We start from the raw sequence: 27,777 nt of genomic DNA on the forward strand, positions 1-27,777 counted from the left end.
CTTGTGACGTCTCCCACACCCCCTCCCAAACCCTCTTCCTGCTTCTGTAGTTAGAAAAAGTTTACAGGGAAACTTTTTGTATTCACTTTCGGTAGTTGATAAAGGCGTCTTCAAAGAAACTTATGTGCTAGCAGGAAAAAACAACTGCATATATACAGCACCATATTCTTGTATATGTGAATACTTCACGTACTCAGCTCACAAGATCCCCAAAGCTCTATAAGCTGTATATTCAATAAAGATGTCACACTGCACACTGCCATCATGCAATCCTCACCAAGGTAGACCTTTTTCAAGGCCTAAATGCATATACAGACATTACACTGTCCTGTGGTACCTAACCTGAAGAAGATTTCCATATCCAGTTGGTAGTATGGAAAATGTAAGATATGCTTCCCTGTTTATTGTGCCAGATGCAAATGTGCTCTGTCCTTACTCTGATAGATGCAAGAAACTTCTGCTTGAAAAGGTACGTAAATACAGTGTCTGAATTACTCAGCTTCAGCTAATGACCACAGTCAAACAGATTTTTCTGAAGTGTGGGTCATATAATTTTAGATAAAATATGTCTTACACCTGGATATCTCAGAGCACAAGCACAGAGTGAGCATCTCCGTGAAATAAATCCACATTCTCTCTAAGGAAAGACATGAATTTTGGAATAAATGAAAGTTGTAACAACTTGATTCTCTCCATAACAGTTCAACTTTGCTAGTGAATTATTTAACAAACTCTTTTGCAGCAGAATGCTACTCAGTAGCATACTCTTCCAATGGAAATCAACAGCAGTGTTTGTTAGACACGGTATATAATGTTATTATGGTCTGTGATGACTTAGAAGAGGGAACATCACCTCCATGACAGATCTTGCAAGACTGCTTTCTCAGCATCGCAGCACCACTAAAACATGTACTAATTCTCTTCACTGAGAAAGTGATATGCATTTCATTTCCTGAAACATCCTATGCAGACTTATAATGAGGTTGTGATTCAACTACTTTTCAAGATGTGTCCTCATTAGTTTACAAGGTCTGGAAAAATCATTAAAATCATTAAAAAGTCATTAGGAAACTATGCAAGCACACAGGAGTAGGGAAAAAATCAGATTGATGAAGATGAGAAGAAGATTTGGACTTTAGGAGAGAGACCAAAGATTTGGGGAGCTCTGAACAGTTAAAGAGATATCTAATTATCTTCAGACTAGTGAACCAAGACACCATATTCCCTTGAGAGACTAGCAAGGTGAGGAGGTAAAAAGTTCTGTCCTGGTATTCTGCTTGTTTCAGTCACTTTGAAAGCTGACACCAAACAGGTCCCCACCATATCTCTCATCTCCCAGCTACCACTTGAGAAGGTCTCAGCTCCCAACATCCACTACTCAGTTTTTAATGTCTCAGGGAAATGATCCTGGTTCCTAGTCCTCAAAGCAGAGAAACTTCCCTCCCAAATCTTTCCAATATGCATCCTTAAGGAAGCAAAGACACATAGGCTAGCCATCATCTGAGAAGCAAATGAACAACTGTAAATAGAATCAGTAATGAATGATTTCTTTTATGGCTCTTAATGCAAAAGGAAAAGAATCAGAAATGGATTTGTATTCACCCCTTGAAAGGCCTTTTGGATGCAGATGAGAGAGAGCAAAAGAGAAAGCACATTGGTCTTTCTTTTGCAGGAGGAGGAGCACTAGGATCCATAGCCCACACTAGCATGCAATAGGCAGAGGCCTTCAGGCCCCAGAGCAGCAGGTTGAAACAGGCTAGTAGCAGTGAGAATACCAGACCAAAACAGTCTTGTTGGGTGGGCAGGATAGTAAGGCTATTGGAGAGAAAAGAAACAGCAAATAGTTGTGAAGATGCTGGGGCAGATAAAGAATCACATATTTCTGTTCAAAAAGATTTCAGGACTGCTCCTGGACACATGGGGCAGAGGCAGAGGCAGAAGGGAACAAAAAATATAGTTTTATGAGAAGTGGAAGTGTTAGGAAGAGAAGGTGGGTGGAGAGTTGCAGAAGTATATCCATTTCCCTCCCTTCCATTTTCTTTAAGGGTGTTTTTCTCAGAGCTTTTCCTCTCTTTTCTCCTCCCCACAGCAATCAGTCAAGCTGGGAAGAAGAGATTGTCACTGAACTTAGTAGTGTGTTTTGGCACAGAAGACTGATAGTAAATAAGTAAACAGAGTGTCAACTTTTGTAACCACAGGAGCAAAGCCTGCTCAGTGACAAGGATGAGGACTCTTCCAGAGGTAAGGAAATGGGTCTGTCTTGCAGTCTGCTGAGCTACCTTCATTGCACCCCTCTCTTTTCCTTTCACTGTCATGGCTGTACTGCTTATTGCCCTAGGCAACTGGAGCAGGTGAGGTTTTGACAGTTTGTATCCAGAAGGGTCTTGTCCAGGTCTCAGAATGTGGGATGTGGTGCAAGGATTTAGGGGTTCTTGTCCTTCCTGTTAGTAATCCTAATGGCCATTCTGAGGCTGTATTCAGATCTGCTTGAAGCACTGACCAATAAGCAGTAGTAGTAATAATAGTAATAACATCAACAACAACAACAATAATGAGAAACTGATAATTTGCATCTTTTATTGTATCCCCATTTTTTGAAGAAATTATTTTAAGAAAGTACTTGCTCAGAAACATGCAATTTTTTTTCCCTGCAAATAATTGTGGGTAAACATGGCATAGTTTTCTGAATGTGAAAATGACATGGTAAGCCTAATTGCTCCCCATGTAGTGCAGTGTCCTTTTCTTGATTTGATGTCTTATATAAATAACTAGTAAAGTGTTAATTGCATATTTCCAGAAAAATTGATCTGACCCAAACAGTTAGCTCAGGGTTGCTAAAATGTGCAAAACATTCAAGGACAATAGAGATAAGTAAAGTTTTCTATGTAACTAAATAATATAAAAAAAGAAATGTGTATGTTTTGTTATGTTGAGAGCTGTTCAGTGTTGCAAGAGCTGTGGCTGTAATGCAAATGGTCACTTTATATTTACCTTGTCTGCATTTTTCTGGCTGAAGAATTTGCAGGAATATTTGGTTTGTATATTCATTCTCATATTTCTGTGTAATAAAGATCAGACAACAATCATAATTTTAAATAGTTATTGGCCATGGTTATGCTTCAAACTTTTGGCAATGCAGAATATAATTCAGTAAACTTTCTGTTTAGTTTCTCATGTTAGCAGGTACTATATTTTGAACACAGGCTAAAATACTATTTCACAAATAGTTTTTGATGTGCTCAATTTACGTGCTTAAGTGATTTGCTGACAAAAGATAAATTTAAGAAAATTTTGAAGTTTTTGTGACTATTGGGGCATTAGTCTGAAAACATGTCATCCACATGGCTAATGTGATAAATGCAATTTGAGTAACAGCCAAAGTCAGTAATTCATAAATAATTTACTGGCTGAAAAATAATATCCCTAAATTGTCTGGTAAATAGTTATGAAAAATAACTCAATTTCTCCCTGCCTTTGATCTCTTTATTTTAATTTACTTTATTTTCATAAAAGTTAGATGATGTTTCTTCTGCAACAGCACCAAACCCTGGGAAAATGCAAGATGAGGATGAATTATGCAGAATTCAAGAATGGCTCACAAACAGAAGGAGATGCCGAAGGAAAATCAAATTCTTTGGCTGATTTAGTTACATCAAACAATTCTTGCTTTAGTGATAACAGTACCTGTCAAGATTCTGCTAGCCTGTCATGCTTGCATTTGAATTGGATAATTCATATAGTACATAAATTCAAAATTCTTAATTTTATAATTGAGGACAATTAGAAATCAGCTTTTAGTGATTTTAGAGGCATTTGATCTCACCTAGCTACAGTGAAGCCATTTAAATTTGAGCACCTGCACATTCGTAAAAGAAAAGCATAAAAGAGCTGAATCTGTACTGGAAATTGCATTCATCTTCAACTTCATGCAAATACTAATCATTCTTCTTGCTTACTCATAAGTGAGGCCCATATGGAAAATCTCTGTCAGAAATTAAAGGCTCTTTATCCTTTTCCACAGTCTTGTTCAAACTATTCACTTGTGTGAATAGTTTATATTCACTTTATATGAAGCATGCTGGATGAGGCAAACAAGCCTGAAAACATACCACAATAAAGTGCTTCTGCTTTCTGCTTCTGGCAAGCTATGTAATGCTCCTGAATCCTGTGACCTGGAAGTTTTTATATCCCACCTCCAGTTCCATCTAGTTAAATCCACACTTCCTTGACCAAGGATCACTGAATTAGCAAGGGCTCTGTATTTCAGTGCCTGTGAACCACTTAGTCCATTTGTGGCATAAAAGTGAAGTTCATACTAGATAAATAATCTGACAGGAATATTGCCCAGGTCAGTATCTTTATAAGAGTACTGAAAGGACAGGTACTTGTCTGTCTAGATTTCTTTAAGCTGTTTTCATGAAAAAGATATAAGGGACAGCTAAGTATGACTGCCCTCCTATTTTTCCTCCTTTTGTGTAGGTCCATAAATTCTCTCAAATCCAGTCCCAGTAACAGAGGCAAGATTAGAAAGACATTCCTTATGGAAGGTGAAGTGTTTGAAGAACACTTTTTATCCTTATGGATCCTATAACACAGACCTTAATCCAGTTTCTAACTAGAGGTACACAATCAATTTCCACTCCTCTGTCTCTTCTTTTGGGCTATGCTATTCTTTTGGGGTATACTGTTCTCAGCCAGGTACTGCTCTAGTTGGTTCACATTGGCGTCTTGAGGGGGAGAGTCTAGATCTCTTACAGATTTTTTTAAAATCTATTATTTGATATATTTTCCATTTCAAAAGGTACATAATGTATAGGCCCAATATAGACCTACTGATTATCAGAAGTTCAACAGAAATTACAGTGACATTCTTGAAAAATTTGTTGTTAGTATCTCCACAGCCATGCCATTTAGCACTTGAAAGAGAGAAACAGATGTCCTCTGATAACATGAGAACAAAGAATTGCAAAATTATAAATATTTCGTAGTTGGAATAGGCCATATTTTCAATGTAAAAAACAAGAAGTCTATTGCAACAGAGAAGTCAGGATCATTGTGAATGTAAATCATTCACTCTCTCCTAAATGGTGACATGATGGCTTGCATGTTGAAGAATACTTTTTTTTCCTTTTCAGCCAAGCAAATTTTCTCTCACTCACTTCCCTGCTATACTGTTAGGTTGTGACACTTACTCTCTACTTGAGGAGTAAAAGGGAGGTATGAAAGGAATTTGGATTTCCTCCTTTATAATTCCTACACTATAGTTTGCCAGTATGATCTTGTTCTGTATCTAGCACCTTTTAATGCCAGGATTCACTTGTATGTACTTGCTCTCCATTTAGTTTTTCTGTATTCTGCCTAAAGAAGTCAGAATAAGATTTTAAAGGGAGAAAAGCAGTTAGGTGTTTAACCCTTGTTAGCAGTTTCCATGAGTCAAGTAAGCTGACATATGCTCTTGAGAAGCTTCTGTTAATGATTGAATAAATGCATGTTTGAAAGATACAAAATGATGAGGCCTGTTTTTCTATTTCTTTCTGTGTTTTCTGTTCTGTTAATGTTTTTGTACAGGAATGGTACATAGTATATTAAGATGATTAACATCAGACTCATTAATTTCCTTAGCCTTTCCTCAGGTGAAGGGGTTTATGCTGTGAGGTACTTAATTCTTGTACGATTTTGCTTCATTTCTTCTTGTGATTTTTCTAAAGATCTGTTTTCTGGTTTTGTGGCAGAGAAGATAAATACTGAGCGTGGTGACAAATGCAGTTTACCTGCTGCATGTAAGACAGAAGCAAGGGCAGACAAGGGAAGAAGACAGTCTAGAACCTGAGAGTCATGACAAGGCCGGCAAGAAGTATGACTACCAGCAAGGGGTGCACCCCCACAGTACAGGAATGAGGGGGGTAAGACAGGTCTGGTGACTGTAGCCAGGGTCAACCAAGAGTGTAGATTGCCAGGCAAGTCCGTTGTGAGGAGGCAGGTCCAAGGTCAAACCTGCAGAATCAACTCTGTAGGTTAAGGTCAGGATTCAGATCAACAGCTATAGGCATGGCTGCTGCTACAGCATAGCTCAGACCAACATCATGCATGAGAGCTGCAAAAAGGAGCTCCCAAGTGAAGAAGTGGGCACGTCCACCAAGGCTGCTTCTAGCTTTTTCTCAAAGAGCTCCAAGGCCTGTCAAGGTTTCTCAAACAGCTTTGGTTTATCAGAGAACCAGGCTTGAGCACAGGGAGCTAAACTTGAGGCTGTGGGGACAGTACAGGCCAGGCCCTGACACTGGCATGTAAGACTCTCAAAGTAGCACTTCCATCAGCTTTCATACCTGCGAGATTTACTCCTTGCTTGCTATACTATTTCTTCTCTATCCCTCTTCCTCCCAGGTTTTCCATTACCTTCTGGTTTCCTTCTGCCTTCTTTGTCTCACCGTATATTCTTAGTTATTCCACTTCTCATTTTTTCAGTTCTTTCCCTTTCCTTATGTTACCAGCATCCATTCCCATGTCTGTTCTCTTGTAATCTGCTGTTTTCCAGTCTTAAGCACATCAAAGTAGGTAGAAGCAGTGGTCACACAGAGTAAATGTCATTTTATCTAATTTTATCCAGGTAGATGTTAGGAGTATATCCTAACATAGTCATCTAACTTCCTTCGCAGTCAGTGGAGAAAAAGACAGGTAACTGGAGGATGCTTCAGCTCATCCTAAGACGGATGTCTAAAATAGAAGCTGTACTCATAAGGTGCCCAGCCTTCTCCACTGACTAAAAAGACACACCTAGATTATGAACACAACTAAATTTAAGTGAGATAAAACCTGTCTGTATATAAGATCTTCTCTGTGGCTTATAGCTTACTGCATTTTTTAGATTAGGGCAAATCTTCTCTCCCACTTGAACTAGACTAGAGGGCTTAGGATGCAGGAGTTATTTCTTGAGGAGAGACCTGAAGTTAGTGCTCAGGTTGCCAGACTGTGACAGAATAAAGAACCACTAGTCCTAGCCATCCCATTATTAGATTTATGGGCTCAAAAAGGCTTTGATATTTTCAGGAGTTATATTCAAAGTGATTCCATAAACCAGAAGGAACTATGGAGGTACAGGCCTCATGGCAAGCTGGCTTTTCAATGCATAATTCATAACACTGCACAACAGTTGTGATTGGAAAAGACAGTGAAATGAAGGGGCTGAGAAAGCACCCGGGAATACAGTCACCTAGGTGACTTGGATGAGTGTTGGTATTCTGGCACTAGTCCTGTGAGAGATTTTCTAGTAGATTGGATGGAAGACAGTATATGACCAGTACTAACTTTAATATGAATTTTTCTTCCTTCATTTTTTCTGTTTGTCTCATTTTTCTCTCTTCAGACTTGTGACCAGGAGCTGAGAACAGGTGCAAAGAAAGAACGATGCCTTCAGGGGAAAAGCCTACTTCTGTGTATACTTCTCAGTACTCTCCTTGGCTTTACACTGCTTATCACCTACATGATGATGACTTGTGGTCTAGGTATAATATGGGATATCCTTTTTCCTGCTTCCTCATCCACCCCATTTGTAAGACCCCTTTATCTCCTATCTGCCTCCATTGTGTATTAGGCTTAGCATCTGTGTTAAGAATCAGACTTTCAGAATCAAAGAATCATAACACCAGTTGTAAAAAAGGTACACTGTTCTGCCTTTTCCTTGGGTCATAGTGGGAAGAGGTCCCCACACCTGTCCTCCTCCTCTGCCTGCCATTTAATATGCCTGGGCCCAGTTTTGAATGAGACCATCATTATACTGTCTTGCATCTCATCATTGTGTCATGCTGTGTCTGTAGTCACCTCCAGGAATCTGAACTGAATATGAGACTTGGAGATCCTCTTCCACCTTTTCATCTCTGACTTAATAAGTCTAGTCCTAGTTTTCTAGCACAGATGAGTGCAATCATAGGGTAGAAAGAAAAGTCATAGTCTCTTGCCAATGGAGGAGCTGTGAGCATAGACCAGAAATATTAATTTGCCTTTCAAATTTGGCTAAACAACTGTTGGCAGAATGGTCCATGTAAATGCTTATGGATATAGAATGCTCAGTACTGAAGGTGCATTTATATTGGTGGATACAGACATTTCCTGCTTCAAATAAACATTGTTGACTCTTCACCTAGCATTTTTCTTTAGCCCCTGTTATGTGTTGGAGGCTGTTCACTACCGAGACCAAGGAAAAACTGTTATTTTAGATCTTGTCTATTTTCCCATGTCAACTGTTGAAACCATAGTATCAAAAGTCTTACTTTGATTTACAAGTGGCTTATTTCAGCAAATAGTTGATCTGATTTGATGTTGATACAAGACACTAAACCAAAATGAGAACACAAACCCAGTGATTCGCAGCGGTTTAGATAAAGGGAGTTTTAGATCAAAGCAAGATGTACTAGAAAGTCTTTGTCCTGTTTTAACAAATGTCACTGCTGAGAAATGTTTCCCATGCTTGAACATCTCCCTCCATGTTTTAAAATTATATCATTTTCTCTGTGCTATGTCCTTCTTTTGCTTCATGTGTTGACACCATCAGTTGGTTCTTGTTTATCATTTGGCCAAATTGGGCTGATTCAGAGAAAATACACTGAGAAGGCAGAATAATCCAACCTCTGACTGCCTAGATAGTATGAACAGAGGACATCACCTCTAGACTGATTAACTGTCCTTATTTAAAGAATCTCCCTTATAAAGCGCAAAGGCAATCTTCCTGCAAAGTGAAAGACAGAACACACTTTGCTCCATATTCAACAAAAACTTACAAGGAAATCAACACTCTGTATGCAAAGGAGTTTGTACTAAAAATAAGTCTTTCGGTGGAAATGTCCCACAGATAAGTCCTCAAATTTTTTTTTGTTTGGAGTTGTTCTCACTCTCCACTGTCACTGCTCAGTTCTCTCCTATTTACTTTCTGCCCAGGATCCTGTGATGCCAAGCTGGGTGTTACACTGTTGGCCAGACTCCTGAATTCTAGGAATAACACTGTAGACCCCTGTGAGGATTTCTACAACTATGCCTGTGGCAGCTGGGAAGGCAAACGCTCAAGCGGAACCACAGAAGAATCACTAAATGTATTTGATGTGTTGTTGGAAGAAAACCAATTGATCCTGAAAAGGCTTTTAGGTAGGGACAGATGTGTATTTCCTTCAGCATCTTCTTCAGTCAGAGCTGAGAATACTAATAACTGAGAGCAAAATCATTCCTAACAGGCTGAGTCCAGTCTCTTTGTTCTTCTGTCATTACATGTACAGATTTATTCTTGAGCATGTCATATTATAATAGCTGCATTTTAAACATTTTAGTTGTCCTTGCCAAGTATAACAGACTGTCCTGGTTTCGGCCAGGATAGAGTTAACTTTCCTTGGGCTGATAGGGAGCACAGCTAGAGGGCTGGGTCCGGATCAGTCATTGCAGTATTCCATATCATGTGACATCATGCTTAGTATACAGGCGGACACGGGCTTTCTCACGCACCATTTTGGTTTCCGGGTCGGCGTGGCGGGATTTTCTGGTGCAGTCAGATCGCTGCTGGGGGCAGGCTGGGTACCGGTTGCCGCTTGATAGGCCACTGCTGCCTTTTACCCGTTTTGGACTTACTATTGTTACTGTTGTTTTTGTTACTGTTACTAATTTTTTTTAATTCAACCTACTAATTTCTTTTTTTGTCCCCCCCCTATTTCACCGGGGGGGGGGGGGGGGGGAATAAACAACTGGCCATGTGGCAATTGGCTACCAGCTGAGTTCAAACCACAACACAGATGAAAGTCACACTTTAAAATTGTGACAGCAACCCAAACCATTTTTCTGTTGCCTTGTAAAATGGAAGGCTTTTTGCTGTGCTTGTCTGAATGTCCACTCTTGTCATGTGTTCTGACTCCATGTGGGACTGAAGCCTAGATATGCACCACCTTCCTGTTGTACTCCTGTTTCCATGAAAAGGAACTCACATATTTGGCCTCATGAAGAGTCATGGCACTAGAAGTTCTCTTGCTTTGAGTGACTGTGGGAAGTGTGGATGTATTTACTAGATTGTTCTGAATCAAAGTGCAGTGTAATATTTTCTCACAACCTTTCTCTCCTCTAATACTGCCCAACTTTTTTTTTTTTTTACCACTTTTGTAGGTTTTCATCTTTTTTTTTTTTTTCCTCAGAGGGCCCACAGTTTGGGATAAGAGGCTCAGCTAAGGCGAAAGCAATCCAGTTCTATCGCTCCTGCATGGATACCCAACGGATAGAATCCCAAGGAACTCAACCATTGAAGGACCTCCTAAATCAGGTGAATGTTTGTGCTGTTTCCTTTCCTTCCAGAAGATAATTCCTGCAGGGAAAAGGAAAGTGTGAAGTTAGGGTCATATGGTCCTACATGATGGAATTTTGCTAGCATCTGGCTCTGAAACAAGCTCATGGTTCATAGCACAACTTCTAAGATATAAATCTTCTAGCTTTAAATGCTGTTTCAAGGTTTGATTTTCTGACATCAGTTGCATGAATCTTTCCTCACGACAGGATCCAACTTACCGATCAGGGAACATCTTGCAAAACAGGTGAAATTTTTGTGTCAAGATCTGATGGCCAGGCTTCAGGGGAGCTTGTTTAAATAGGAAAATGCTTATTTTTCCATTCTGGAAGACTCCTCTCAGTGGCAGGGAGGGCTGTACATCTTCCTGCCAGCAGAGGGCATTTATGGGCTCAAAAAGGCTTTGAGCAGAAGGAACAGTGACTGCAGGCCTACCTGTGAATCTACTTGTCAGGGAGATGGGACCTGTAATCCCCGATTGTCCTTGACTTTAGAAAAATGAGACGTCTTTCTTCTCTTCTTCTGCTCCTGCTTTTTTCCTGTACACCTTGTTCTGTTGATAATCATAATTCATTTTCCCTGTGTCATTTTGCAGTTCGTTGCTTTGCTTAAGTGAAAGTGACAGGTCATTTTAAAGCCAACAGGATATGCAGAAATTTTTATGAGTTTCCCTCGTTGCTCTTTGCTTTGTTGCTTCTCAGTTGTCATAATCACTGAGCTCAAAGGAGCGAAAAAAAGATTTCGTAAATATGGATCAAACAAGTGTTTTTCTCACCTGCTGTCATTCTATCTCCCTCTGTAGTTTGTTGGATGGAATGTCACAGGTGTGGGGAAAGCAAAAGATTTTAATGAAACTCTTCAGACTCTCATGGGCAGATACAGCACCTTTCCTTTTTTCAGAGTCCATGTGGGACCTAGTCCTTTTGATCTCAAGACCAATATTATTCAGGTGAGTGGACTAAAGAAAGAAAATTATCAGGAAGCACTGGGAATAAAGAGTCAGTTACACAGCCCATGAGACCCTGACTTGCTCATGTGTGTTCTTCTCTGAAGAAGTTTTTCCAAATTTCAGTAAAGTTCTTGATTTTATTACATAAAAAGCACTTATTTCTGTAAAACGCAGTGGGATGGGGGAGAAAATCAGCAGGGTAAAAGTGTGAAAATTCATGAGTTGACAAAAAGACAGTTTAATAATTAAAAAGAAAGAAAAGAAAGAAGTGATACAAAAAACCCTAATTGCTCACCACCAATTTAACAATGTGGTTTACATTTGAATATCAGTCACCACAGATTTGTAATGAGCTTGTAAATGAGCTGCAGAATAGGATAGATTCATAAAAGTTACTTTTGTAATTTTCCAGAAATGAAAGCAATTTATTAACATTTAAAATTCTGTGACACAGAAATTAAAGCCTATTGAGCATTTCCTCACATTTCCAGTGTTTCTGAAAATAGCATGATATTTTTCCTTTACTCCTTTTTGCAGATTGACCATCCTGAGTTTGAGATGCCATCTGAGAGTAAATTCAAAGAGAAGAATTATCCTGAGGTAACATATCAGAGGCTGAAGAAAGGTAAAAATAGTTATTTGGTGTAGGGATCTCCTTGAATTGCCTCCTGGTTCCAAGTGGTCTTTTTCCATGGGTACGGTCAGTGACCTCTGAAAATGCCTCCAGAAGGAATTCTTTACAAAACTCTTTATGTTTCAAAAAAATAGTTTGTAAAATGTAACCCATTTTTAGATGCCAGGTTTAAAACTTGAAGTGTAGAAACAGAATGTTTAATTTCTATTTGCTAAGTAATATGAGCCTGAGTTTCCCTCTAGGTTTCAGCTTGAATGAATGTTTAAAAAAAATGAAAGGCTTTATAACTTAAAATCTGCATTGGGGGAGGGGTAGCTAGCATTTTTAAAGTTATTTTAAAATGTTTTAACCTGAGCTGTGGAAATAAGCGCTTTGACCTTGGGAGCTATCGCAACAAAGTTAATTTCGTCACAGCTCTGTTATTTTTCTGAACTTTATAAAATAGGAGTTGACTTCAGTTTCTCAGTCTGACTCTTTTAGAAGAGTCCTCAAAACAACACGCTTGTCTTCCTATCATAAGCATTCCTTTGATACCTCATGTACACAGAAGCAAGAAATCAAAATACTGGCTCATTATGTCACTACATCTCTCTCCTTAGACTCCAGAGATGGCAGCCCTACATGTCTAAAATGATTCTGGTATTTAATGTAATTGTAAGGTGGGGCAAAAATAACCTTTTGGGAATTCAGTGTTCTTCACTGAGAGCAGAGCTGTACTTGGCAAACTGTATTCCACAAGAAGAATTACATAAAGATGTTGCAGTGAAGAAGACAGTTTTAGCGATGGACCTGCAGTGCTTTTGAAAGATTGACACTTATATGGTCAAGATGGATGGATGGATGGATGGATGGATGGATGGATGGGGTGACTAACTTTCAGTCATGTTTCTTCCACTGGTCGTATGCTGTGTATTGCAGGTTCTCCGTGTGTATCTGTCATATTTGAAGAAACTGGGGAGCCTACTTGGAGAACCACAGGATGGTCCCCCTGATTCCTTTTCCCGTACCTTGTCCTTCATCTCTAACCTCCAGCGAGTTGTCACCCCACTGCAGGAAAGACAGCAGAAGGGGATGCTGTTCTTTCGCACTACCATTAGGGAGCTACAGGTATCTGTGTCTTAAAATTTGAGGAACACAATTACATGTGACATTCACATTCTGAAGATCCACATAAAAAGAGGTACTAGACACGCTGTTTAGATGCCATTCCCTTGCAACTTACACTTAGTATCTGGTGAGCTTTAAATATCCTATTAACATATGGTCTTTTATTGACAGCAGTTGGATTTTTCAGGCCCACAACTCTCTCCCCTCCCCAGTGCCAATTCAATAAAAAAAAGTCAATTGTCCTTTTCTACTGTAATCAATACCCACATCATAAAACAAGTTTAGCTTGGTGAAAGTATCTCTCAACAGTATTAGAGAGACTACCCAAGTTTCCCTATTATTTCTTGTCAGGCAATTTAGATTCATAGTTCAGCATGTAAGCTTTATTTTACTTCTAGGAAAAGGCACCTGCTATTGACTGGCTGTCATGTCTCCAGGCTGTCTTCCATCCTATGGCAGTGAACCTCTCTCAGCCAATTGCAGTGCATGACATGGATTATTTAAAAGGCATGTCACAGCTCATTGAACAATGGCACAAAGAAAGGTAGGAGTCAATATCTATGGTTGTAGTTGTTCATGCCTCAAGAAATATTAACTTCAGATACCATAAATTAAAGAGGTCTGTGTCAGAGGCTGCTGAATCCAGTAGCCTAACAGCTGCAAGGCTGCTGTGGCTCTATGTCCACAAGTTTAGCCAGTACTAAGGCTTAGCATATATTCCTAATAGTCTTGCACATGCATGTACCATATATGTACACACATTTAAAAAAAATATATATGTGTGTGTGTGTGTCACACAGCTGAACAGAGATGGAACACAATGCCTTTACTGGCACCTACCCACTAACAGCACTCATACAAACATGAACAGCTCAGACTCTGATCCTATTCCTCCTCTCTAGCTGATCAGGATTGGTCTATACTAGTGAAATATATATATGTACACACACAGTATGGATCACTCCAATAGCTGGTAGATATTCAGTCTGTCCAGAAGCTGACCTGGAGTCCACAGCTGCTGGCACCTGGATATATAAGCCCCTGTGTCTTGCAGCCCCACTTTGGTTGCTGGTACTCTGGTCTCTTCCTGTTACAAACACGCATATAAAAGCAGATCTCTCCAGTAGCTGGTCCAGACTACTAGTCTCTCCAATAGCCACTTCTCAGACCCCTGCTCTCTCCAGCAGCTAGCTTGAACCAAAGTCCCTCCAGCAGCCAACTCTCAGACTCCTTGTCTCTACAGTATCCAGTCCCATACACACACACACACGCACACACACACACACACACATGTTATTTAAGAATAGCATTTAAGAAGATAGGACAGATTCTAGTGACCATGTGCAGGGCTGAATCAGACAGATGTCTTGGCTAGCCACAAGTTCATGCTCAACCATTCCCTCTTACCACCTTTCCTCTCCATTTTCTCATGCATGTTTCTCCCAATCCACCATGATCCTTCCTTTTTCCCTGACTTTGGTCATTCCCATAAACTTCCCATCATAAGTCTGCAGAATTCCACAGACCCCTCAAAATATTCTATAATAAGTTTCACCTGGTCCTAAAAATGCTCTTTCTCCTGCTTCGCATAAAGAATCCTGTGCCCCAGTAGTCAGCTACCCCTTGAGTCTTCACGGTGTTCTGGGAAGAGAGTTTCTTTGGTTGAGTCATGTCTAACCATCCTCCACTGATAGCCCCAGGTGTAGCCCATTCAGAATTTGTTGTGATTGTTTAGGTTACTAGGGTTCCTCTACCTTAAATTATTCCTCTGACACTTGTCATACCTCTGTGTTTATAGGGACCAGACTTCAATCTTCAGTCTTTTTAAATGTAATTTTCCTACAGGGTCCTTCATATTTATATGATTGTTTGTCTGGTTGGGAATCTCTCCCCAGCCCTTGACAGTCGATTCCAAGATGCACGCCTGGAGCTATCTAAGATTCTTTATGGAAAAATGGGATCTAGAATGGTGAGTTAGCCTTTAACCATCTTCTTCAGCCTCCCCAGCAGTGGAACACATAGGACGTGCCTTCTGGATGTTCTCTTGATGCCTTGTTTGGATGGAGTTTGATAGATTTGGGGAGGAAAACTACTCTCACTAGGCCATTAAACACTTTCTTTTTCTCAAAGAAATGTGGGAGTAGACATGACACACAAAACTGTAGAGAGCTAAGTGCACTGTATCACGAGGTAGGGAACACTACATAGATGGTCACCTTTCTTCTATGTATTTGTCTCAACTAGCATATGAATCTTCATCTTGTGTGAAAGTAAGCAGAGTAAATCATAAGGAAATCAATGTTTTATCTGGTTAAATTTTTCTGAGGTAGCTTAAGTGGAACTACATTACTTGCCATTCACTGCTGTCTTTTTTATATAGCAGCATATATGTTACTGCCTGCACCTTTACATTTCTTTTTACTGTCTTCCTCTCTCTTTCTCCTCACTCTCATGTGTTTCTTTTTCTTTCTCTGTTCTTACAGATCCCAGCTGAGCGCTGGAGGAAATGCTTGACTGACACCAGCTCTTTCTTTGAGCCAGTTCTAGGGCAGATGATTGTGCAAGAAATTTTCCCTCAGCAGACCAAGAAACTTGTAGGTATTTATCCCCTTAACCCCCAAGCAGAGCTCAGCTTCATCTCTTTCTCTTTTTGACATGCCAACTTAAGGCCATATCAAGGTAGCAAAATCATGTGTAGGTTTTTTACATATTCCTGTGCTTACGCACTTCCTCTCCTTTTTTGGGAATGAAAGATGTCAGAACAAGACATTGCTGTCGTTGATAGAATAATCAATGCTAAAAATACCAGTTATTATCTTTATCTTAACTGTTAGCAGAGTCATATGTGCAGCACCATTACCTATGACAGCCATACAAATGCATGCATTCTCAGTGTGCTTCCTGGAATGACAGTTAGTATTAACAGTATTCATCACCAGTATGACATATATAAATCAGATTTTCAATTTCAAAGCCATTAAGCCATCATATGACCAGTTGTACAGAAACAAATCAATGCCAAAATACTCTGAGTGGATCCACTGTAAAAGGAACAGCTTCCTGCAGCGTGGAAAAGATTTCTTTTTTTTCCTTTGATGATCAGAGTTCCTTTTTCTTTTGGGGGAAGTTAGTGTAGGCACCAGATTTTTTAAAGAGTTTGCAGTGTATAAAGTGACAAGAGTAAATAAGCCCAAGAAAAGTTAATGGGAAAGCTAAGACTACATGCAATGAAGCACAAAGCTGAATAAACAAAACATAATTTTGTGAAGGAGACACTCAGATTGCCATAATTTCAGAAAGGGAGACACCAGCATGAAACACTTGTGGATAATTAATTTTTATTTTACTCAAGAAGTGGAGCAATCATTTGCGCCATTCCTATCCCCACAGGGATTGAATAAAAAAGAGTTACGTTTCCCTCTTAGTTATCATGAGAGGCAAGATGAAAAGGTGTGTGGGAGAGAATGGTGAGCCCTGTGAGGAACTGCCAGATGCCAAATAATTTAAGCCTAAATCATTGCAGAAACTGAAATCTCCTCTTTCATCAGAAGAACAGGAATTTTCTCGCAATTATTCTGTGGTTGAATTGCTGGAACATGGGAAGATGGTAGCTAAGCCTGAACAATGTCTTTCTGCAGTTCTGACTGCATCTTCTTTTCTCCACTGCAGGCTGAGCAGATGTTCTCTGAGATCCAAGACGCCTTCTATGGCCAACTGGATCGGTTGGAGTGGATGGATGAACAGACTCGCCAAGAGGCTAAAGTCTCGGTGCGTGCAGAAGACAGAAGTTACTGAGGCCTTCCTTTCCCTGAAGCCTTTGGAGAAGGAATGGAAGGGTCCTGCATCTTCACATATTCCCACCTGCTTCTACAGGCACACAATCTTAAATAGATGTCTTACACACACTGACAATTGTAGGTGGTTTTATAAATGCCATCACACATGTGGTTCATTGATGTGTAGGCATAGAGAGGCTCAGTGTTTGTCCATGGATACTCTGAATTAATTGTATTGAGATACAATTCAGTTTTATACACCTAGAGAGGTTAAAAACTGTAAAGCTGAATGCCAGAAAACAATGCTGTAAAGAAAAAGAGTAGAACAACATTAGCCTCAGGTCATTGAGTTAAGAAAGAATAGCACGAGATGTCTTGTTGAAACAGAATAGCTGTCATTTTGAAGGGCTGATACACAGATCGTATTAAGGTTGTTTAGAAATAGAGCTTAAAAAGGACTTCTGGAGTGTAAAGCCTTCTGTTGGTCATGTTTCTTTTTGTTTATTGTTTGTTCAATATGATTTTAGGTTTCCAAACTACAAGTGGAGATTGGCTATCCAGCTCACATGCTCCAGACTGCCAAAGTGAACCTGGAATACCAGAATGTGAGCTATATAATGTAAACATGCCTGCCTCATTATTGGCAGTTTACCTGTACCAACTGCTATCTTGTCTGCTGCTAAAAGAGGCTATGACTTCTGGAGGAATGCACATTTCCTACTGTTCATTTTCTGAGAACATATGGGCCCCAAGAACCTTTATGTGTTGTTTCTATATTCTTGCCTGTGCTGTCTCCTATTTAGAGTGGCTGGCCTGATAGAGACTGGTTGTGACCTGCTGGTATGTTCTGTTTGGTCTGCAGATAACATTCCTATCTTAAATTGAAGGCCTTTAGAAATGGGAGAGAAAAAAATACAAGTATTCCATTGGTTTGTCTTTTGATGAACCCTTTTTTGACCTGTGGGGCTTTTCTCTTTCTTATACTGTACAATTCATTCCTTGCTCGTGCCCTATGACAGTCACATTACCTGTCTCTTCCCTCAGTTGGAGATAAATGAAGACACTTTTTTCCTCAATGTGGTGGCTTGCTTGAAAGTACTAAGGGAAAAGTCCTACTTCAGACTCCTTCAGCAGCATCACCCACAGGATAAGTAAGTGTCAGATACTGATCTGAAAAATATAACAGAATCACACACTTATGGACTAACTGAGATTGGAAGGGACCTGTGGAGGTCACCTAGTCCAACCCTCCTGCTCAAAGCAGGATCAGCTAGAGCAGATTACTCAGCACTGTGTCCAATTGTATGTTTTTATCTCTCTTTTACTGGGGAAGGAGGGAGAGGGCAGGCAGGGAAGCAGGGGGGTGAGGAGCAGAACTGGACACAGTACTTCCAGATGTGGTTTCACCAGTCCTGAATAGAGGGACATAACCACCTCTCTTGACCTGCCGGTGACACTTCCAATGCAACACAAAGATGCTATTGTCCTTCTTTGCTGCAAGTCTGCATTGCTGCATCCTGCTTAAAAAAAGTCTTGAATTTAGCAGCCTGTCTTGTATTCAGCCTGAGCTCATGCTACCAAAACCCCCACCATTGTGGAGAGACCTCCAGACCCCTGAAACAAGAACATTTTTTGCCCATGAATCCTTGAGTAAGGAGGATAGCCGGTTCTTCTGGACTTAGCAGTAAAGAAAAGAGCAAAGCACTGTGATGATGTGAATGCTGTCAGGGTCACCTCAAAGGCAGGCAGCATTGACAGGCATGCTTGGGACCTTACACTACCTGAAGAGTATTCTGTGCAGGACTTCACAGGAGGTTACTGATCCCAACGTACTTGACAGGGAAATTGTGAGGGTGAATCCTTTAATGTGTATGAAAGCTAAGCTACTAGCCCTGACCATCTGTAAACAAGTGAAGATTTCTTTTAAACACCTTTAACTCTAGATAATGTGAATTTCATCATTTGCTGCTGCTGCATCAACAGTTGTACTGAGCAGACCATTTTTGCAAGCCCACTGGAAGGAAGGAGCAAAGTGTGAGATAAGGAGTTAATATTTCTCTCTTTCTGTTTCTAGCTGGCATGTGTCCCCCTGGACTGTGCATTCATACTACTCAATAGGGCACCACATGGTGGTCTTTCCTGCTGGAATGTTCCGCAGCCCTTTTTTCCACATGGAGTTTCCCAGGTATGGAGGGGCTGCAAAGGTGGAAACTGAAGGCAGTCCCTTGGCTGCACCATGTTTCTAGGAAGAATCTTAATGGGTCTGCCTTTAACCTCTTTCTTACCTTTCTTACCTTTTTCTCTGTTCCCAGAAAAACACAGTAAAGGGGGGAAAAATAGATTTTCTAAAGCCAGATGGATATTGCCTTATGAATCCTGAAAGAGTGTGATCATTGACTCTGCTGGAGGAAAATCAGAATCTAGGTGAAACTAAGATAAGCCAAGTATATTACTCCAGAGCAAAGAGGCAGAAGTCTCATGTAGGTTAACTGCAAAGAAGACATTTCACTTTGCCTCTCATTTTCTAGATTCCAAGAATTCATGAAATTTAACCACAGAAATCTAACCCAGAGAAAACAAGAGCCTCACAGAGCAACTTCTTGTCAGAAGTCTTTTTCAAGTGGATCAAACACAGTTCTTCTCTTTCTCTTTTTAAAGAAACCTTCTCTTATAAGCAAATACATTTTAAATTCTGAGTCTTCCCCTGAAACAATGACACTTCTGTAGACCATACTCTTATAGTTGGGTTCTTTCATTATATAGAACAGATCTGTTAAACAATATTTTTCTGATATTAAAAGCATTTAAAACAGTTGACTGTAAAAATATTATCTGATGCCCCTTTTTGCATGATAATGGATAGACATTAATCGTAATCCCATTGTACTGAAAGAAAAGCTCACACTGTGGCAAGAGGCTGAAGTTTGAAAGAAACATGTCTCAGTTAAAAGTAATTATTTTCTCCATAGTAATCTTCTACCACTAGTTGTATGATATCATCTAGTGCTTGCAGTATTTCATGAATTCATTATAGTATGAAGAACAGGACACCTGAAAAGAATAATAGAAAAAAAAATTTTTTTCCAGTGCTTTGGGCTACTAAATACCATATTCTTCCTCTCTGAAAAAGTGTCTACAGCTTCTTATTCCTTTTGAAATCAGTGTTAGTGAAATATATTTTTCTCATTGTCATCCCAGTTGAGTAGACTGATAAGTCAAACTTGATCAGGTTTTGGTGAGTTGGCACAATAGCATTTTCTCAGATGATGCTCTGAAGTTTAACTTTACTGACAGAAGCCAATTCAGATGACTCTGAGGATAATTTTTAAAATAAGAAGTCAGCAAAACAGTACAATTGTTATAGAATCATAGAATGGTTTGGGTTGGATGGGACCTTTAAAGATATTTAGTCCAACTGCTCTGCCATGGGCAGGAACATCTTTCACTAGATTCAGTTGCTCAAAGCCCCATCCAACCTGACCTTGACCACTTCCAATGATGAGGCATTCACAACTTCTCTGGGCAACAATTGTAAGTTACCAGCTACAGAGCTTCCGAAAGAAAAGTTCTAAGAAAAGATGAGTTGTTGTGTTCTTGACACTTCCTACCGAGTTTCCAGTGATGTAATAATGATTACTACAATCATTTCATGCTTCAGCAGCATTAATCAGTGCATGTAAAGAAAGAATGAGTCCATCATTTTGAGTGTACTCTTGTGTGACTATTTGTAAATTCATTGCATAGAATAATAGAAATTCAGATTGGAAAGAACTGCTGGAGATCTCTAGTACAACCTCTTGCTTGTAGTGCTAGACCAGAGTAATTGTAGTCAAACCTTCATGATCTTAATTTGCCTTGCCAGTTTTACATATAATTTTTCACTAGACAAATGTTGTAAGATTGTTTCTCCAACCATCCTGCTTTTGTATGATTACCATTGCAGTTACTGTTTGTGCAGCAGTTTAGCCAGTAGTGGGTAAATAAGGACATATCTCAACAACGATACATGTCATTAGAGTTAATAAAGGCAGGATCTCATTCACAAACTCTTCATTATTATGATGGTTTATTAGCTATAAATACTTTAATGCAAGCCCATAGTACAATTTTAAGCATTGGTAATTTACATTTGCATTTGCATTTTACAGAGTGTACCACATCTGAGAGACAATAAATAGAAAGTGCTTCTGTGTGCTCTCAGAGTAGAATGCTCCTGTGCAGCCCACAGTTGTGCTCAGTGGCTATAAAGAATGCTCACCTGCCCTCTTTTTATTTTCAAAACCACTCTTTTCATATTTATTTTTCAGTGCTGTGAACTTTGGAGCCATGGGGGTCTTCATGGCGCATGAACTTCTTCACGCATTCTATGGTTATGGTGAGTACCAGCTCTGGTGTCTTTGTTTACTCTTCTAGGTCCCTGCTGGTACTTTCCCTCAGGGGATCTCAAATCCTGGTCCCTATATCAATGTATACATATATTATTAAGGTAGATGAAGCTAAGTAAAACCTATTCCAGGCCATGCTGACTACTAAAAATATTGTGACTGATGTGAGGAATACAGATGAATGCCAGAAATACCTATACTTTCTAGGATTTTTTTCCCCACAGTGCTGCCTGAGGGCTGTCCTACATGCAACAGGAGTGCACTACAGAAATCTATAGACTGCTTGGTTGAACAGTATGAAAGCTATGGCTTTAAGGTCAATGGTACTTTTACACTGTTGGAGAATACAGCTGACACTGGAGGGCTCGCCATCGCTTACCAGGTATTGTAGTCTAATTACTTCTCTAATCTCATAGTCTCACCACACAACTCGAGTGCCATGTCAAAAGATTGCTCTGCTGCATCCTTCTCCTACATGCTACTTCAGGTCCAGATTTCTTGCACGTCTGTGCCAGTGCAGCGCATGCCCTGCATGCCCTGCATTCCCTCTGCTATGTTAGACATAGGTTCCTCACAAAGTTTGGCTCATAACCTCACTAATTCCATGTAAGACCACTTCTCCCCTTCACCAATTCTGGGGTGGGCCTTTCTTTACTTCCCCATTTATGTCATGCATACAAAAGCATGTTATTATTTATATGTTTATTACATACCTGAGGAACTAAGCTGAGACATGAACCAGGATTCTGTGTGGTGGTACAATGACTCCATAAGGATGTTTTCAGCAATACTTTAGTCTAGAGAGAATTTTTTATTTCCTCATGCAGTAGTTCAGCAGTTTAGTTAATCACTGAGTGCAGGGTGCTCTGAGATCTCTAGGTCTCAGACCGTACTTGTTACATTCTTGCATGAAGAATGTTGAGAGGTAGAAAGTATTTTAATTTTCATGCAAATATTTGTGACTTTCAAATTACTTGAAATTAATTTTCATTCTTTCATAGTGCAGTAACCACATCTTCTCTTATGATGATGTGTGTGTGGTAGTGTCTGAAATGGGAAGCAAAGGAGTTAGGTTGTTATTCTCCCATCTTAGAGTTATTAGGGGCATGGCCAGCAGCAGGGAGCTCCTCAGAGTGAGGAGAGAGAGATACAAATTTGCTAATTTATTAAATGCATATTAGATTGATATATTTAATTAACAGAAGACAGGGTTTTGGGACACTATCTGAAGAGGGATTTATTATTATTAATTTTCTCTCTCCACAGGCCTATAAGAATTGGCTGAAAAAGCACCAAGAAGAGAAGGATTTACCTAAGATTGGACTTTCACACGACCAGCTTTTCTACCTCAGTTTTGCTCATGTAATAAATTCTAGGCTAGTCATGTGTCTCTCTCACTCTCCATTGTCTTGCACATTGTTACAGTTTGTCTTTCTTAATATTCAATCACTTTTCCTCCTTTTCACAGAACTGGGAATGACTAATGTTTCTGGGAGATGCAGAACCTTATTTAGAAAGCTAAATTCACATATAGGGCCCCTAGTCTGTTATGGATCTCAAAGCTAACAAAAGACCTATCTGCAAATATATCTTTTATGAAGCTCTGAAATGTACCAAAATTAAGTTGTAGCAGACAAGTTGTGTCAGGGAAAGCATGCTTCATTGCCAGCTTCCAAGTATTTTTTTGCTGTTGTTAACAATCTTACACATTGAAAGTGGAATTTTACTCAAAAAGGCACATACCTCTCCATAATTTCCTTCATCTGCCTCTCTGTCATGGTGAATAACTAGATGTCTTGTCATTCCGAGTGACTGATAGTGAAAAAGTTTAGAATGTTTTTTAGAGATAAAGAATTAGAGGTACATGCACACATAGCTTGAGATTTCTGTGGGAACCTGGTTTAAGGATTTGTGCAAAGTTGTGCAGTTGTCCATAGTTGTGCAGCTGAATTCCTCATTGAAAGATCATTGGATTTCTGTGCTCAGAAAAGTCATGCACTGTAATTGTGCAAAGGGAAAAATTTTGTGCATGTATTGACATTACGTCAGAGCAGTGTATAGAAAGCGAAATCACAGATTGTTGGGTCTTGGTGTCAATATTTGCATTTCAGAGGCCATCTGGCAGCTACTGTATCATTTGTCAATGAATAAAAACTGAAATCACAAGAGTGAAGACTTGGATTCCCAGTTTAACACCAGTAAAATCACATAACTTTCCCCCCAATCTCTTGAGTAGTAATGTGATGTTGTGTAAGTGCTCTCCTTTCTTGATGAGCACTCATTGCTTTTGCTAAAGAAGCTGAATCTAGACACTGAGACTACATCTATACCATTATTTTAGATGGAGTCCAAAGTTGCATGAGCCTAAACTTCGAGGTGGTCTAAATTCCCTGTGTTCTGGACTACACAGTATAGAAAAAGAGCAGATTGCTTGTCAAATAGGGAAATTGGGACAGAGAAGTTTAGGGAAAGGGAAAAGAGTCAGAAATTTGGTGGTAAAGACAAAGATCTGAACATTGTTGGCACCCATGTAAGTGTGTTTCCTTGTTTACTCCAGCAGTCTCAGTCAAATGTGCAGAGGCATGAGGAGCCTTAACTCTTGTTCACATGAGGACTTCAGCCAAACTGACTTTTCTATTTTGTTTCCTTTCAGGCAATGTGTGGACACCAGGATCCTGAGAAATTACAGTCTTTCCTGAACACAGATCCACATAGTCCCTTGCCACTTCGTGTCTGTGGACCTGTCAGCAATAGCCAGGACTTTGCCAAGCACTTCTACTGCTCCAGTGGATCCCCAATGAATCCAGACAACAAGTGCCACATCTGGTAATCTGCATGGAAAAGGAAGAAGAGAGATATGACCCCAGGGGGAGGAAGGCCTGATGCATGAAAGTATGACCATCTTCTCAGGGGCCTTAGGGTGACATGGTGCTCTTATTCATTCCTCTACCTTTCTTTTCTTGTTATCCTTTCCTCAGCAGTTGATGGTAGCAGAATTCTTAAACTGAGCTCATAAGGGAAGAGGGTCTCCTCCTACTGCTATCAGCACTCTGTCCCAGATGTGACAACTCTGGAGTTTAGCAAGTCCCAAGGTAGCAAGATGACTAACCAGTGTCTCTAGTAAGCAACAACTTCTGAGGAGTTGTAAACAGAAGGACAGGTACATTATTAGTCCCGTTGTTCAGTGCATTTCCCTGTCTACTCCAGCAACTTCACAGTCATGTTGAATGGACAGGGCAATAAGCTGGAGCTCTTAAGATTTGTTCATATAAGATTGGCTCTTAGGGAAATCCTACGGGTTACTATTCAAACCACACATGGAAGTTACCAGAGAGGGAAGAATCCTCTTCTCCTCTTCTTCTGCCAATAAAGGGAGTAGGTACTAGGAAAGACTGAGTGGCTCCAGATTCTAGCCTGAAAGATAAGTCACTTAATAATGAAGGTTACTGAAGGCCTTCCCTGTTCTGTTTTTGTTTCATCAGCAAAACTCCTAAGAGACAAAAGAGGAAAGCATCCCCCTTGGTGGGAGGGTAATTGGGAGCTGAGAACAGAGTCTCTTTCTTTTTTCTTTTTTTTCCAACAAGGTTCTCTTTTTTTTTTAGTCTCTATTTAGGGTTGAGGATATGGTTGAGGGTGGAGTATGGGACAATCACAAGGGCTTCTAGAAGTCTCTGAAGACTGAACAATTAGAATTCCCAGAACAACTCTGGATCCTGAACCAGGCTCTCTCATCCCTAAAAGTTCTCTCATCTGTACATTTGTAAATACTTACCATCCAAACAGAGGAGCAGAACTGCTGTAGGATTTTACTTTCTACTTGAAACTGAATTTTAGGTATTCATTTACTTTAGAGGAAAAAGAGAGTAAGAAGTAATATATTTTAGGGTAGCAGGACAAGTACTTAAAGCACATTCTCAAGAGCAGCCTAATAATTACATCAGTTTCAGGATCTGATAATTGGAAAATGTATACCAATGTTCTAAAATTTAGTAAGTATACAAAATAATTCTACGTTTTGCATTCAGAACTGTTCTTAATTATGGGAGCATTTTTATTTTACTTATATTGGCTGCCTGGGGATTGTTTATGGAATAGGTGCTGGCAAGTGGAAACATCCCTTATCAATGTAAGCATTGTAAAAATTGTGAGAATCCTAATAACTGTGTTAATCCTTTCCAAGTACTGACCAGCGCAGTGAAATATTTTCCCAGAACAGATTGTTCAGATATTTTGTTTTCATTAGTTAACTAAAACATTAATAAAGTGTTTGCTTCAGAAAAAAAAAAAAATTACTTTGATCACAAAGTCTTTATGACAAGGCCTGTTTCTTTGTTTTGTATTTGTACTGTTCCCAGCTTACGGGAGTTTTTAGCTGAAATTCACAAGTAATAAATAATAATACCTTGAAATAATTTGATTTATTTATGCGTCATGAAAAATAACAAAATTGGGCTTATGCTCATCTTTACCATTTAAAACAGTGTATACTCTTCATCCACTTGTTTAATCAATTCTGTCCTATCAGCGTGTCCAGACTGCCTTTCTTTTAGATGTTAATAGCAATTAACTTTGTACCAGACTGTGTGTAATATAGAAGTTATTTCCGTGTACTGAGACTACTTGGCTTATTTGTTTATAATGTATAGAAAAAGCAAAATCCATTGGCAGTCTGCATTTTGAGGAGTCTTTAACTTTTCTTGTATCTATCTTGCTAAGTGTATGGGGGCACAGTTCCCTGGAATATGCAGTTTTTTCTTGTTCTTACAATGTATGACAAATTTACGAATATTCTGTTTAAAACACAGGGTAACACTTGAAGTTGGTAAGTTGAATCAATTCTGGTTTGTTACTAACTATGATGTTTTTACAGAAAGAACATACGGGAACTGTAAAAGGGGAGGTCTGGCTTAGAAAAACATTGCATGAGTCTTGGACTAAGAATTTATTGTGTTTCTCAAGGAGAAAAGGAAACACTTTCAATATGTGCACAAGCTCCCTTGTCCTCAGTGTTGCAATCTCCCTGGGATGTGGTTGGTGAAGAGAAGCCATGCTGTCTAGTAGGTGATCATGAAACACAGGTAGATGTTCAAATTGTTATCATCCATGACCATAGAAATTATTTCATGCTTTATGTCACATATGAAAAAAAGAGCATAACAGTTCCAGTGTTCAGGAAAAGAGCCAGATCCGACAGCAGATCCTTCACCGCTGAATTCCTCAGTCTCTGTGAGTCTTCGTGCTGCACCATGTTGATCATCTCCATTCCTTCCCCTGTTGATGAGGCCACAAATGTTTCCTCCATTTGCTCCCAGCCTGTAACTTGGAGTGGGTAGGACAACATCAGCTTTATTCTTGTTCTTTTCTTTCATACTTGGATCATTTTCACCTCTGCTTTCCTCCCTCCTTTCTCTCCCTGCGTTCTAAACTTTCAACTGCATTTCACCCTTACTGTGGTAAGACACATTTTCTCCTTCACACTAAGCAGCTTTTAATTAATACCCCTTCCCACTCCCTGCTTGTCTTTCTTGTTTCTGTTCTTCCTCATTCAGTATATATTTCTCTATGCTCACCCTCCCCATAGCATCTTCATAATTCCCAAGTGTGGTTTCTTAATGTGTATGGATATGAGCACACAAACCTGGCCTAAACTTCTCTCCCTTTGCCCTGTTAAATACATGCAATTGTGGCAGGGTAGTAAGTGATGATCCAGATAGGGGAGACCATCATTATTGCTATTTTACAAGGGGAACTGAGGTACAGAGAAGCAAGGCATTGGAAGAACTGGGTACTGGAATCTGGACTGCTGTAGTTTGACACTTGCAGGATCTTTTCCCTTTTCTCAACAGAGTCTTTCCCATCCTCTTGTTACAAGTGTGTCTTTCTTACACTGATTTTTATTTCCCTCATTTTGTCACTCATGCATTTGGCCAATTTCCCCACTTATTTCTCAACACACTTCCTCCCTGACTGTTGCCTATCTTGCTTTCTCTCTTCCTATGCTGGCTCTGCTTCTCAGACTTCTTCCTGAATTGCTGCACTTTGATTTTTTCCTGGGTATGCTGTGTGCTGTGACAATGTCTCATTTTTCTTCCTCAATTTCATTGCTGCATAACAGATAGGAGAAAAGTGTCCACTAGAGCAAAGAGACAGGAGGGAAGGGAAAAGAGAAGCATGGCTCAGACACTCCCCAGGAAACAATACTTGAACGGTCAGCATGTCACAAGCTCCAATTATTTTTTTTAGAGGGGCATATTGTCGCATTGAAAGGAACTGATCACTTCAGAAAAGGTGCCAGATCTTAAAGTGAGTCACAGCTCCAAAGATAGCATACCAGAAGCCATTGCCTTTTCCAGTACACAGCAATTACTGGCTTGCCACAGGGCAATTGAAGTTGTTTTAGATATTGGTCTCTCAAGCAGCATGATTTTTAGAGGGAGTTGTGTGTTAGGAACACTTGCTTCTTATTGCAGATAGCATCCAACCCTTGCCTCTAAGATTCTTACAGGACTTCCTGGTTCCACCACACTCTGAGGAAGCTTGGCTTGGAACAAAGTGCCTATTTCCTTATGGCTCTATGTTGAGAAACCACCGGTTTGGGGGCAAAGAACTTTACTATTAGA

The 27,777-nt window shown here is 39.7% G+C and overlaps 1 protein-coding gene across 8 annotated transcripts; it reads left to right on the top strand.

Moving 5' to 3' along the window:
- The first annotated feature begins 450 nt into the window (after nucleotides 1-450).
- Nucleotides 451-25,569, top strand: KEL (Kell metallo-endopeptidase (Kell blood group)). 8 transcript variants are annotated; one of them, XM_074811030.1, is made up of 20 exons: nucleotides 1,719-1,990; nucleotides 2,090-2,241; nucleotides 4,480-4,621; nucleotides 7,361-7,546; nucleotides 8,929-9,132; nucleotides 10,161-10,285; nucleotides 11,109-11,255; nucleotides 11,793-11,855; nucleotides 12,808-12,996; nucleotides 13,395-13,540; nucleotides 14,842-14,965; nucleotides 15,480-15,590; nucleotides 16,666-16,764; nucleotides 17,300-17,377; nucleotides 17,817-17,923; nucleotides 18,847-18,957; nucleotides 21,080-21,147; nucleotides 21,382-21,539; nucleotides 22,424-22,519; nucleotides 23,811-25,569. In XM_074811030.1, exons 6-20 carry the CDS (start codon nucleotides 10,226-10,228, stop codon nucleotides 23,985-23,987), a joined length of 1,734 nt encoding a protein of 577 aa, XP_074667131.1. In that variant the 5' UTR covers nucleotides 1,719-1,990; nucleotides 2,090-2,241; nucleotides 4,480-4,621; nucleotides 7,361-7,546; nucleotides 8,929-9,132; nucleotides 10,161-10,225; the 3' UTR covers nucleotides 23,988-25,569. The 8 variants fall into 8 exon arrangements, 7 of the variants coding, with proteins under 7 accessions (XP_074667106.1, XP_074667098.1, XP_074667090.1 ...); XM_074811014.1 differs by having other exon boundaries at nucleotides 7,361-7,499; XM_074811005.1 differs by lacking the exons at nucleotides 1,719-1,990; nucleotides 4,480-4,621 and adding an exon at nucleotides 451-469 and having other exon boundaries at nucleotides 7,361-7,499.
- The last annotated feature ends 2,208 nt before the right edge of the window (nucleotides 25,570-27,777 follow it).

The sequence above is a fragment of the Strix aluco genome, chromosome 2 (genome assembly GCF_031877795.1).
Source record: "Strix aluco isolate bStrAlu1 chromosome 2, bStrAlu1.hap1, whole genome shotgun sequence".
NCBI lineage: Eukaryota > Metazoa > Chordata > Aves > Strigiformes > Strigidae > Strix > Strix aluco.